The sequence below is a fragment of the Microtus ochrogaster genome, chromosome 15 (genome assembly GCF_000317375.1).
Source record: "Microtus ochrogaster isolate Prairie Vole_2 chromosome 15, MicOch1.0, whole genome shotgun sequence".
Taxonomy (NCBI): Eukaryota; Metazoa; Chordata; class Mammalia; order Rodentia; family Cricetidae; genus Microtus; species Microtus ochrogaster.
The window spans coordinates 9,915,808-9,930,220 of NC_022017.1; the positions used below are offsets into that span (position 1 = coordinate 9,915,808).

The window sequence follows — 14,413 nt, forward strand, 5'->3', positions numbered from 1 at the left end:
CCACTCAAAGCCATTTTCCAAAATGAGACCAAAGAAATATTTCTAAAATAAAAATCTGTGTTCACTCAAAATAACATTTGATTGCCTTTGTAATGAAGTTTAGATTTCTTACCTTCTCCTTTCTCAGTGTTCCAGCAGTCTGCCTCTTCTGCCTTCACAGTAGATACTATGCTGGATACATTTGCATTCACACACCTGTTCCCTCATAGCGCTAAACTACCCGCTTTCAAACATGACATATCATTACTTTAAAACACTTCAGCTCCTTTTTGCATGGCTGAATACTATTTGCAGTGTGCTTGTTAAGCATCAAGAACATACCAAAGTGGCGAACGCTGCTCCTAATTCAGATGAGGACCTGACATGACCCATGGACTCAAAACATCCTTTCTGTAATAGCCACTCACTGAACAGTTACTAATATTAGTAATATTTGAATTTTTATAATTGTCAACTATCTCACATGTAAAAAGAGTTAGTTCCAAATTCAGTTCCTCAAATGAATAGGTAATTATAAAATCTAGTTTAGATAACACATAGAAAAGGCAACTGGTTCAAAATGATTTGAGTCCGCTTGCAGAGAGAGGTTATAGGTAACCTATCAGGTGACTGCCTCCCTTCTACCGATGGAGCAACTATATGTAAACCGTGGTGGTGAGGGAGCTTAAACCCTATGTCTTATTAGAAATATGTTTTTCATGGAATAAGTACTCTTCCCACTCATGGACATTACATAGTCTTTCCAGAAGTGGACAGGCTCATTCTGTCCTGAGAGGACTGTGGTACCTACCAGTGGTGTGTTCACCTAAACATCCAGCAGGATGACAGAGTGGACAGTAAATGTTCAGCTTCTTGTGGATAGCATCATTACAGCGCATGTCAAAAGGCTTTATGTAGTTAGAGGTGGCTGTGGAGTTCATGGTCAAAGGGATGAAACTACAATGGTTGATGCCTTGCTGCATGCTTTAATTCACAATTCTAGGACTATTAAATAGACTCAAAGAGTAACACATTAAGTAAACCCTATTATTATTATTATGAAAATGCTAAAGATAGAGCTAATTTGTAAAATTTCATTTTCTTTTCAAGGACAAAATTTTACCAAATCTAAAATGCATAAGTACATTATTCATAACTATTAAAGTACACATGAATGCTGTTTCTCTCCTAATTATAGCCCATACCACAAGCACTACCTTTGACAAATTGAGCTGGAATAAATCTCACTATGGTTGTAATACTTGCAGTCATTATTCCAATATAGTACTTATATGGAGATGATATGAATACAAAATAGAAGTAAATAGAGGGAAAAGACACCATGTGGATTATTTTCAGAATTTTATAATTTAAATGTAGCCAAGACAGAATCTTGACCAGCCCAAGTCTTCAAGTAGAAGTGAAATAAAGACACAGAAAAAAAAATTGCTTAATTTTGTCTTGAAAATTTTCAAAAAGAAATCATAACAGTTTTTCTACTTACAAACTGCCGGTTTCTAATCCGCTACTCCCCAACCTTCTCCTCCCTAAACCCCCACTCCTCTCTAACCTGCTCCTCCCTAACCAGCTACTCTCTAACCTGCTCCTCCCTAACCCACTCCTCTCTAACCTGCTCCTCTTACTATGACTTCTTTCTTGACCTTTACTTAGAGGAAGCAGATGAAAAGGAAAATAACCGCTTACTGCCACTCATATAATCTCTCTGAAATGTATTTTGGCTTCTGACCTTTAAATTATGGGATAAATAGAATGAATCCCATCTCTTGTTATAGACCTGATCTCTAGGTCAAGATATGTTTGCTTTTCATCTGTATGAAAATGCTTTAGGCTGCTACCGCCACCGAATAGGTGAGGTTAGGTGAAGAACGGGCAGTTGTCAATTGAGTCAGGCCAGGCTTGCAAAGCTAATCTAAAGGGAAAGTTAAGAAGCAATAGTGTCCTTGAGAGAAATGGCAATTGCGGGTTGTCTCTTTCTTTCACACTATGCAGAAGATTCAAGGACATGGCTGGCAAACCCAGACCTTGAGGGAAGAGCACCAGCACCCAGACAAAGTGCCCGAAGTGCATTGTGTGGAGGTGGTTGGGGAAAAGGGTTTGAAATGGAATAACACGCCACAGGCCCCTGACATTTCTCTCACCAGAAAGGAATGTTCTGTAACCGCCATTGTGACGCTGAGGATGATATTCCCAGGAAAACATCAAAACACTGCTAGAATTCCCATTATCAAACTGTTTTATTTAATAAATTGAGCTGTGTTCCTATTTCCAGAGATATCGATATTTCTCAAATTCTAATGGTATTTACACAGATCTAAAAGGTAATATTCTGGACAAGCTTATCTTTTCTTAAAATCAAAATTTTATAATGTTTTCCTGTGAACTCCTCTGATTACTCAGTGCCATAGTCAACATGTAAGGGAAGCATGTCTGGGTAAAAGTGGGAGACAACTTGTCTGATCATAACTGTTTGGGAGAGGAATATTCCGGGTCACGCTGTGCTGCTTCTGTTGCTGTAGATATTGACGAATGTGGAACGGGGAGGCACAGCTGTGCCAATGACACCATTTGCTTCAACCTGGACGGCGGATATGATTGCCGGTGTCCCCACGGGAAGAACTGCACCGGAGACTGTGTGCACGAGGGGAAGGTCAAACACAATGGCCAGATCTGGGTGCTGGAGAACGACAGGTGCTCCGTGTGCTCCTGCCAGGTTGGTGCGGACACAGTCCTGTGCTTGGGCTGGAACTGCCCTACGTTTGAGTCTGTGGATCGACGGGTGTTGACAAATGCATGCTACCACCTAACCAAAACAGTGACGACAACTGAGCATTTCCATTACCCCAAATGTTGTCTAAATCCTTCCTGGCGACCCTTCCCCCTCCCCTAGAACCAGGCCAATACTGCCTCCAGTCAAGTAATCATAATAATTAAGAATCAGACAGAGCATTTTCCTTGTGCCTGGCTTCTTCCTGCCCCAAGATTATATTTTTATTTATATTATATATATTTAGAGAGAGTTTGTTTATATATACATATATATCACATTTACATGATTACATGTATCATTTCTTTTTTGCTACTGAAGAATATTCCATTGTACCATTTATCATCATGTATTTATCTTAATTAATAACATTTTATTACTATGTCAATTTTTCCTTATCATAAAATTATGTTTGAATGAAAGAATACATGAAATCAGAATGGGTAAGCCTTCACCCAAGACTGGAAAATATCTGTCTGGATAAATGTTATATTTAGACATGTGTTCTTTAAAGTTTACTCAGTTAATGATACTGACTTAGATTATAGCTAAATGAATAGTCTTATGTATAAGAGATATGTATATATATATATATATAACTACTATGAAAGAAATTGATATTTGTACAAAAACCATAATGCATAATTATTCCAAAAACTTGGCAAATTATGATACTGATTAGCTAGCTACAAAGCACTATAATAATTCATCTTGCTTTCATTAAAAATAGTAACCAAATTGCTACATAATATTCAAATGGATGAATATTCATACATATATTTCAATATACAAATAGACTACTTCATGGTACTGGTTAGTTTCTGGAAATTTTCTTTTTGATCAAGTGATTTAAGGAGTAGTATGGAAAGGAAATTAGAAGTCTTCCAGCTTTGGGCTCATTTCTGTTAGCTTCAAAGTGGAATTTTAAGACACGTTATTAGTTGAGATGTTGTTGACTGTCCCATCCCCTGTCAGCTGTGGCATTCTGAGAGACGGAGAGGCGGTAACACTTTGTCCCCCTTCTAACTCAGACTGGGTTTGTTATGTGTCGACGGATGGTCTGTGACTGTGAGAACCCTACAGTTGACCTTTCCTGCTGTCCCGAGTGTGACCCAAGGCTGAGCAGCCAGTGCCTGCATCAAAACGGAGAGACCATGTACAACAGTGGGGACTCCTGGGTCCAGGATTGCCGGCAGTGCCGCTGCTTGGTAAGTTAAACAGGAGAGCATCCTCTTCTTTCCGTCAGTACCAATAGCGGGCTAGAGTGTTGACAGTTACAAACACAAAGCCTGGGTAAAATGATGGAGAGATGAAGCCACAAACATCGTCTGGAGTGATGGAGTGGCCCGCCCTGTGTGTGTTTTCTCCGAGAGCTACCTCTTGACGTACTCCTAGCCTAAGCTAAGAAAAAGCTCCTATGGCTGTATCCCATTCATCTTATACTTGAAGATAATTGTGAACACTACATTCACGGAAAAGAAATCATTCTTTCCAAGTAAAATCACTAACCACTCTCTGTCAGTTCCTCACGTGTCAAAAACAAAACAAAACAAAGATGACATTTTGGAGCTGCGGGAATGGTCTAGTTATGGTTAAATGGTTAATGAATTAAAATGGTGAAAATACCCCAGAACCCAAGGGAGTGTCTCGTGGGTACTGTGGCCTCCAGTAATTCCAGCCATGGCAGCAGGGACAGAGGATCCCAAAGCAAACTTGCTAGAAAGCTTAGTCATAGTGACAGCTCTGGGTCTGTCTGAGGGACCTTGACTCAGTGAATAAGCGGAAGATCAAGCACAAACAATTCATGCCATCCATCTTAAAAATCTCTATGAATGGTCATCCCATGCACATAAATTTACATGCATACAAAAGGCATGCATACATACATACATGTACACATGCATTTGAAAACTGGAAAAAAAGAAAAGGAAGCACTTTTTTTGTAACCATTCTTCCTTCCTGCACCGCTGTGTGGTTCCACACACTGTGACTGTGTGATAAATACATATAATTGGAATGGGACAGCTGTATGTATTTGTGAAACTTTCCTTGAAAATAATGAGTTATGGGGGAAAGATTAGCTAGAGAGAAACGGCAACTCTTTTAAATTGACTTCTTGTTTGTTCTTGATCATGTAAATTAGAAGTGAAAGATGCTGTGTGTATGTCTCTGCAGTGGAAGTGTCACCAGAAAGACGCCTTTGAAGTCATGGCCACTTTCCTTTCTGTTTGTCTGGAGATATTTTTAGGGCCACGCTTCTGCGTTGTCTGTCTTTTTGTCCTTTCAACCCAAAAATCAATTCCAAGAACAAGGTCAGTTTCTGTGCCCAAAGGCTGCTTTCATCTCTGAAACCTTGAGATTTAAAACCAAGAAGAAAATAGCCAACAGGTGGAAACTGCTTAAGGTCCAATTCATCGAGTTTCCCATGTGAAATAAAAGAGGGAAATCAAATTCTGCGTTGTCTTATTTTGTGCTATTTTATTGGAGGGGATGCACTCAAATTCCTTACGCTGAAAAATTTATAACTTGGCAAAGAAATTGTCCAATTCTGTTCATATTTCATTTTTTGGTAAAGGGGCAAATCTTTTCAAAGATTGACAAATAAATTACCGGGAGAATTAAGAAAATCTGAAGATTAGGGACTTCATAGAAACCTCTTCCACTGTCTGCTTTGTCCTAAAGAAAATGGAGCTGCTCACATTTTGCTGTAGGATTTGATGATCTAAGAACAAAAATCATTTCCCTGTCCTTCCTTTTCTGCCTCTTTTCTCTCTGGTCCATTCCCTTTGCCTCTTTTCCTCGCAGCAAGGAGAAGTTGACTGCTGGCCCCTGCCTTGCCCGGAGGTAGAGTGTGAATTTAGCGTCCTTCCAGAAAGTGAGTGCTGTTCACGCTGTGTCACAGACCCTTGCCAGGCTGACACTGTCCGCAATGACATCACCAAAACCTGCCTGGATGAGATGAATGTGGTTCGCTTCACTGGGTCTTCCTGGATAAAGCATGGCACGGAGTGCACTCTCTGCCAATGTAAGGTAAGGCCCTTGGGTGCACGAGTGAGCACTCTGCCAGCTGTACCAGGGCTCAGGGGTGCACGTCCCCTGGGTGATGGAGAGCTGGACCCAGCCTGTGTGTTGTTCAAGCAGTAGTGGAAGCTCAACTTCATTGGTACCACACTGACAACTGCCTTGCACATCGGAGACAGCTCTGCAGGGCAAAGGAGCTTGTATATGTCGCTGCCAGCATGCTCAGTAGCAACAAGTCAGTGTCCTAATGTAGCCAACCATATGGGTTTTATTGCTCCTTCTATAATGGAAGACAATATTATTTCATTGATTTTTATCTGGTTCTTTTATGAGTTTCGTAAAATATATTGACAAAGTAGATACATTGCATTCTCTAAAGTGAAAATCAATCTGGCAAGAATGGGCGTGTCTCTTGGTTTTGTGGTCAGTTACACTAAACTGAAGAAGTTAGAGTCTGATGCTTTTATTATATTTTATTCTTACAGTTGGTGAAAATCATTATAAAGATTTTCACTTTATTCTCGTAGGAAAACAGTGTTGTGCTACTTACTTCAGTGACCACATGTAATATATACAGTGTAGACAGCACAGACTCAGTGTGACTAGGTTTGGGAGTCACTTGATTAATATCCATACAACATCAAACTTTGTGAGGTCAGTTTGTAACTCATAGCCATAATTTAGAGATTAACAATAAAACAAAACCAACAATATTAAAGGCTTAACAACAATAACAAAACCAGATAAAGATGTCAGACTGCTCGGCACTGCTTATCTGTGTCTGATTATCTTGAATCTTCCTTCTTCTTTCTATCAATAGAGCATCTTCATTCATAGTCACTTAGTGTAATTTCTCACCAGAAGGACTTGATGGAACAGGACAAAGAAACCTAAAACACTTGAAACTTCCAGACATCTGTTCCATCTTCTTCAAAGCCTCATTTCTAGTTCTCTCAATGAATGCAATTTGTCAATCAAGATCTCAAGTGAAAAATTACTACTGTTTTCTGAAAGTGCATCAGCAAATTTGAAGGAAGCCTCAGATATGTTAAGTAACGTGTATGCACTATAACTCTGTGTCTGATATGAGTATATTCAACCGTGTAGATATCTAAATTACAGCACTAGGGTCCGGCGGATGATATTTGGCATCTAACTAGTAAATCAGCACAAGTCCTTGTACTCTTTGCTGTTCTGCACATTGACAACAAAAACATATAACAGGTGATAGGATAAAGGTTGCATCTACTAGAGCTCAGACAGGATTCTGCAGGAAACACCCAGGCTTTTCAGGGTTCTTTCTTGTTGTTCAATGGCTTCTAAATGGTATTGCATTCTTTGGACGCTTGGTAAGAATGTCTTCCAGAAAGTGTGTTCTGTTGCTGAATTCTTATTTTTGGTAAGTATTGATTATGCAAATTATAAGATTATGTTCATTCTTTACCAAATTTATCCAAAATATCCATTTTTATTATTTAATTCTGTTATTTTAAAAACGAAGTTCAAGTGAAAAAGCTTCAGACAGAGAGAGCATTGGGAGCAAGCACTCTCCAAAGCTGACTGTTTTCTGAGCACTGGTTCCATCTCTTCCCCTCTTATTCCCCTGTTTAAAGTTGTTTGTTCTGGTCAATAGATGCCAACAGAGGGACAGAGCTCCATTTAGTTGTCATTCCTGTAACACTACCTGTACTTACTATCCATACTCTTAGAGTTTACATAAAAATCAGCTCAATGATCTAAAGGTTTAAAATGATGTAGGGCTCATCTCAGACATCTAGACACAGCCAGTCATTCCTGGAAATGTGTGTGGACGCTTACTGTCTATCTAGAGATATATGGGACCTTTAATGTGAATTAAATAGTCGACAATTCCATTCCTGATCTTGCTAGCCAAATTTTCATTCTCCAGTAGCATCCTATGGCCATTGACTGTATTATCAATGGCATATGTGGACAAAAATATTTTTCCTTGGAAATATGATCTTATGATGACATTTTGTTTACAATCTATCAAATAAAGCTCATCTGAATATTGGAGTGAGGAGCTAAGCCACTAGTTTGCCACACACCTAAGCCACTAGTTTGCCACACACCTAAGCCACTATTTGGCCATAGAAGACAAGCAGTGGTGGCCACATCTTTAATCCTAGCACTGGGGAGACAGAGGCAAATGGGTCTCTGTGAGTTCAAGGCCACCCTAGGCTAAGTGAAAATGAATCCAGCTAAAAGCGAAACAGAGCTCACACCTTTGTTCCTAGTACTTGGGATGACATGCTTTTAATCCTGGCTCCAAAGAGGAAATGTACTGCAGGAGCTCAGTGCAGTCTGAGGTTTAAAGGAGACATTGCATCTGCAGTTACTCTGAGGATAGAGTCGCTCGTTCCTTTGTTTGTCTGAGCCTTGGTAGAGGTAAGAACTCTCTAGTGGTTGACTGCTGTGCTTTTCTAATCTTCAACTTGAACCCCAATAACTGTCTCTGGGATTTTATTATTTATGCTACAGAATCTCTGACATCTCAAGCTGTTGTCAAACTCGATGTGCAGCAGAGAGAATGAGTTTGAACTTGTGGTTCTTTGTCTCCCTCCCACCGCCTGGATGACTATCACAGATCACCACACCAGGTCTATGTAGTTTTGGGCACAAATACCAACTTTATACAGGCTAGACAAGCCCTCTGCTAACTAAGTTACATGCTCAGCACATGCAGAAGATATTTTTATCACCACACAATGTTTTCTTGGCCAAAACTGCCCTAGAGGTCAAAAATTCACCCTGGAAGCAAAGACTCCATCAGCTGTGTTGATGATGCAACATCAGGGGAGTTGGCTTAGTTTCTTTGTGTCCCAACTCATCTAAAAATGAAAATAATAAACTATGGCAGTAACTACTTGAACAATACCATTGGGAGGGTTGCTGCAAGAATTAAGTGAGAAGATTCACACAGAAAAAAAAATCACGAATTGCTTAGCATTTTCAGATTAAGTAACCAATAAATATTGGCCATTGTGGTGTAAAGTAGGACAGCCTTACCACAATCATACCCAGAAGGAAAGACATGATTATAACAGTGACAAAGACAGATAAACTGTGAAGGCAAGAGGCTGGGCAGCTTGTAGACCAGTTATATGCTGAAAAAGCACTATTTCCTTAGGAATATGGATCTGGACAATACTTGAGGGAAGCAGTAATATAGTCCCTTTGTCTTTTTAAAATATTGTGTTTGTGTTATAGATACGTGTGTGTGCAAGCATGCATGCATGCCCATGTATATACAGAAGCTAAAGGAGGGCACTGAGTGTCTGGGTCTACCACACTCCACCTTATTCTCTCAAGACAGAGTCTTATACCGAATCTTGAGCTAGGCTGGGGACAACAAGCCCCCAACATCCTCCTGTCACTACCCTGCCACACACAGCAGTCATGAGTTACAGGTGCATATGGCCCAGCCCAGCTTCTTATGTGGTGATGGGGGCTTGAACTGAGGTCCCCATGCTTGCAAAGCAAAGACCCTGACCCACTGAGCTCTCTCCCCTTTCCTCTTCTTTTATCTTTCTGGAGTTATGGTGAAATTTAATTTTCTAAAGAACCAAGATGTATCCTCTACTTAGAGGTTAAACTTTGGAATTAGAAGTAAATTATCTTTTCCTAAATCTTATAGACAAGCAGCTGTATGACTGGTCAGAGTCAAGAGCTTTAAACACAGAACAAACTGGCTCACCAAAGACTCTTAACTTGAGCACATCTTCACTGGACAGACCCTTTCGGGTCAGAAAGTAGGGCTCTTTCACTAGGTGCTTATGGAGGGGGAATAACTGGGGGCTGGTTTTAGAAGCATGAAGCCCCTGGATATCTAAACATCACCATCATCAAACAGAAACCTAAAAGGAATGTTCTAGCATGTGATAGACAGAAAGTTAATCCCACAGACAAGAAGCATTGTAACAACTCCATCGAGAGACCTCTGAAAATCGGTGTGGAGGGGAAACAGATTCCATAAAGAGAGCCTCATTGGCTCTCTGCTGCTGTGATAAACACATTTATAAAAGCAGCTTGGGGAGGAAAAGGTTTATTTCTGCTTACACTTCCAGGGTACAGTCTACATTTGAGGAAGTTGGGTAGGAACTCAGGCAGAGACCGTGAAAGAATGCAGCTTTTTAGCTAGCTCTGGCTAATGTTCAGTAAGGTCTCTCTTGTAGAACCAAGGACAACTTGCCCAAAGGTAGCACTGACCACTGTTGTGGAGGACAACAGACCACAGTGGCCCAGCCTTCTCAAATCAATCAATACTCCAGGCACATTCCCTGAAACATAACCATAGGCCAGTCTGCTCTGGGTAACCCCAACCGAGACTTGAGTGAGCTAAAACTGTGCTGTGTTGACAGCTGAAGCAAACTTGAAGAACATCAGCATGACTAGATGACAATCTGAGCTGAAATATTAAATTCCAGAGAAAAAGAATTATTAAAACAATTCAAAACAATAACACTCAGATTAAATATTTACCAATTTTCTAGACAAGAGATGAATTTTTGACCTACAAGTAATAAAAATATATCTCAAAAGAAAAAATTCAAGTTCATACAGAGAAATAAAATAGCAAAATGAAAGGTCACAACTGAGAAAATATTTCCAGCACATTTGAATTTTTGTTAGATTAGAAATCTATAAAAGCCAACGAGAAAACAATTGAACCACAAATAAATAGAATAAATAAGCAGTTATCTAAAAACACAGCTGTTAACATAAAAGAAGAAATCATTCAATGCTTAAATAATTTAAATGTAAACTCTCGTAAGTCATTGTTTTTATAATAATCTCCAAGGCCAACATTGATGCCAAGTCGCTACTCTTGTGAGCTGTCGTTGTCCATGACCAAAGCATGTCAGCCACATGTCATCCGATCTGCTCCATCCCAGGTCTAAGGACCTAAACTGACAACACAGTCTAAAATCCGAGCCAGCTCTGTGCACAGTAGAGTTAATCTCAACACTGAGTGTTGTATCACAGGGACAGCGGTGACCGCTCAGCAGTAACCACGGCAGAGAAGAAGCAAGGCCTCCGGTAAACTCATTGTGCTGCTACCTAATGGTTCCTTGCTGTAGCAATTCCTCAAATGGTTACTCTTCCCGTGAGATTGCCATCTGACTTCTCCAGACTTCTGTTTGCGGTACAGTCATGTGTAGCTGCCCAACTAGGGAATGGCTTAGGTTGTTACACGGTAAACTCCTCCCATTCCTCTAGGGTTGACCCCCACTAGTGTCTGCCTGCAGCTCTTCATGACTTCCAGCTATCTTTCTATTTTGTCCAGATTAGGAAGCATGGATGTTAATTTATAGAATACATTCTGCCATTGCTGAATCTGGAAGACCTTGGCATGTTTCATTGGGCTCTAAAGCATGAACTCATGAAGCCTTCCCAGTTGAAAAGCTCTGATGATAAAGCGTATAGTGCACTTTCCCTACAGCAGAGGACACACAGATGGGGACGAAGAAAACATGCCTGAAGGATGTTGGAAAATGCGTCCTTCCCGAATCATGCATGGGAACAATGGTGATGTCTTTCCCTTACAGCGCTCTGTGCCAGTTGCACACAGTGAGGGATGCTGCCACAAATTCCCCACCAGTCTGTTTCAAAATCACACAGTTTGAGAAACTGATGTGTAACCTAGCAACAAGGCTATGGATAGAAAACCTCCACCTCTGAGCTTGATATCCGAGTTGTAAGTGTTACTACTGGCTCAAAAGAGGGTGACTCTGTCTTGGGACCAGAACAAAAACTCTGTCTGTCAAATACCCGAGGGAGGATGAGCACTGGCTTTACCAGGTGTCACTCGGCTTCATTATAAACTAGTTTCCCCATCTGAATGTTTCTGCAAAGGCTAGAACAGTAAAATACCTTCTGAAAAATTACTTTTGATTTTTGTCGTGTTAATACATACTATCCTTTCTACCACCCAAAGTCATTGTCTGACAGAAAACCTAGAAGAGAGACGAGTATTAGACACAGACTAATTGCTTTGATCCCAGCTCTGTCACGTATTAACTGGGTGATTTTGAACAGGAGTTAAACCTCTCTGTTCTCTGCTTTCTGAATTGAAAAGAGCGACGGTCAATGGTGATTCCACTGCAATGGAAAGAGGGTGAAATTAGGGAATGTGTTTAGGACACGTGGCCAGATGTCTGGCAGAGTGCGCCATCCTAATGTGTAAGGATTTTTCCTTCCTGCGATTAAGGTGGCAATTGCACGTTACTTAACGTGACAATTGCAGGTTACTTAGCAAATACCATTACTTAGCTAGAAAAAGAGACCTTTGGAGGAAGCAAAGGAGGGAGAGGCTTTACTTCTTAGCAGTTATACTATTTTGATACCTTAGTGTAATAAGTAATTTTGCACATCTGTCTCTCTCCTGCCTAGCCCGACCATTTCAGCTTCACACTGTTTCCTAAGTTTCGCCAACTTAAATTTCCCACTTAGATCATGTTTTAGTTCTTTCTCATTCAATGTAGATGTTCAGGATTTTGGTGTGTATATATCACTGCAAGGCCCTCTGCAGCTCCTCGTGTGTGGGGCCTTCTTTTCCTGCTCCTGTTCTCTGATCTCGGCTTGACTGTCACCTCTTCAGGAGGTCTACCCTGGGCACCAGTCTGAGGAGAGGTCTTTCGTTATCCCATCACTACCTAACACATTTCTTCTGAAGCTAAAACAGAACGCCTTCAGCTCTGGACACCGTAGATGGCAGAAATGTATTCCTCGTAGCTCTGGGGGCTGAAAAGGTCATTTTCAAAGTCCCAGATCAGGGTGTGAGTAGAAGTAGAGTCTGGCAAGCCATTCTTCCTGCTCTCCCAGGCGCCCTTCTTACTGCATCCTCACATGATAGCAAGTAGGGAGGAAGGGAGGGAATGAAGGAGGGAGGAGAGAGAGAGAGAGAGAGAGAGAGAGAGAGAGAGAGAGAGAGAGCGCTCATGTTTCCATTTTCCTCCATATCTCATATAGCCTAGGCTGGCCTTCATCTTACTATGTACCTTGACTCTAGCTGAGGCTGACCTTGAACTCCTGATCCTCTGGTGTGTACCTTCTGAGACCTTGGATTATGGCAGACGGGGCCCCACCCTCATACCCTAACTAACTTTCCCAAATGTTTCATCTCCTCATACTGCTGCACCAAAGAATAGAATGAGAACGTGAAGTTTAAGAGGATCCAAACATTTTCTCCTAAACTTTTCCAGCAGTTTCCATAATTTCTCTTACACTGCATTCCCCTCCCAGGAAGGTGTGAGTCCTGTCCTGTGGTCGGGGAGTGGGTCTGCATTGCTAACTCAGTTCTCACAACACGGGTTGTGAGTAAACAAAGGAACAGGTGTGAACCAAGAGAGAGCATGCCAGTGAGCACAGTGATGGCATCCGAAGTAACACTCTTAGGAAAAGTTTGCTTATGAGGTTTTCAGGACTTCAGAAATAACACCGTCCCGTGTACACCTGCTAGTCGTGCTAATCAAGAAGTGTGGGACTCCGGGAATGATTTGAAAACTCATACTTTGCTTTCCTTTCCACTATTTTCTCCAGAATGGCCATGTCTGCTGCTCAGTGGATCCACAGTGCCTTCAGGAGCTGTGACGGGCGTTCGCTGCCTCCAGGGAGTATCTCTTTAAAGAATGTTCTTTTGCTTAAAAAGACCAAAAAGAAAAAAGAAAAAAAAAGTGATGTGTGCCCAGCCCAGTGCAGCTTTGTTAATGGCTGGGTAGATGGATGTCAATTATGAGAATTGTGGAGCTTGAGGAAATTCTCTGAGGAAACTAGATGACAATCCTGCCTTGACTCTACCTGGCTTCATCTTGTAGAAGAATGGGTGTGGACTGAGACATCCCGACCCCTGGATAAGACGCCTAAGCCTGCCAGGTCTGAGAAAGCCTCCAGCTCCGGGGTGGCAGGACGTGGTCTTCTAGCCCAGACTCTTCCTGAATCGTCGAGGTTCCTCACTGAAAGAGTCAAAGCTGAGGCAGCAAGCGAGTTGTATTCCACAAGCCAAGAAGCTGACGCATCTGTACAGTGCACTCTGAAATCTGAAACAAGCTATTGTAATGATTAAATTAACGCGCAGGCATGGTTGCGTAACATTTTCTAACAGGAAGTCACCCCCAGCCCCTTGTTTTACTGCACTCGATATTATTTGGTTGAATTTGTTCGGTATAAGCTTGTTCCTGTGCAAAATAAAATAACTATTTCTCTTACCTTATCCCAGGTGAGTCAGCGTCTTCTTTGTCCTGCTTTCGGGTTTAAAATATGAGTCGCTTTCTAGTTCCGCTGATGGAGAACACTCACTGTGTTAGTTCCGTGTTGAAAGGTGATTTTCCTTCAGCTCTGTGTCTAAGTCTTGGATGAGGTGGATGGACGCCTCAGTCCATCTCCGGACCTTCTGTTTCACTTCTGTGATCCTTAGTGCTCATTAGTCGGGGGTGGGGGGATTTCCTACAGAAAAGGCTACTGGCTTCTCTTTCTTCTGGATTCTCATTTAGAGTCAATCACGTCACAGTTGGGGACACTAAGAGCACTGGGTCCCCTCCTACCCGATAGTCACTGTGATGGACTCTGTCACTTTTACTAAAGGCTCCATTTTTTAATAGGTGGTTC

At 41.3% G+C, this 14,413-nt stretch overlaps 1 protein-coding gene across 2 annotated transcripts in view; it reads left to right on the plus strand.

The window, feature by feature from the left end:
- The window catches only part of Nell2 (neural EGFL like 2), a 338,769-nt gene extending 324,751 nt beyond the window's left edge, over nt 1-14,018 (plus strand). For both annotated transcript variants that reach the window (XM_005354010.1, XM_013348697.2), the window contains 4 exons: nt 2,517-2,710; nt 3,796-3,972; nt 5,570-5,794; nt 13,349-14,018. In XM_005354010.1, coding sequence (XP_005354067.1) covers nt 2,517-2,710; nt 3,796-3,972; nt 5,570-5,794; nt 13,349-13,399 — 647 coding nt within the window. In that variant the 3' untranslated portion in view covers nt 13,400-14,018. The remainder of the gene's footprint in view (nt 1-2,516; nt 2,711-3,795; nt 3,973-5,569; nt 5,795-13,348) is intronic.
- Nucleotides 14,019-14,413: the final 395 nt, after the last annotated feature.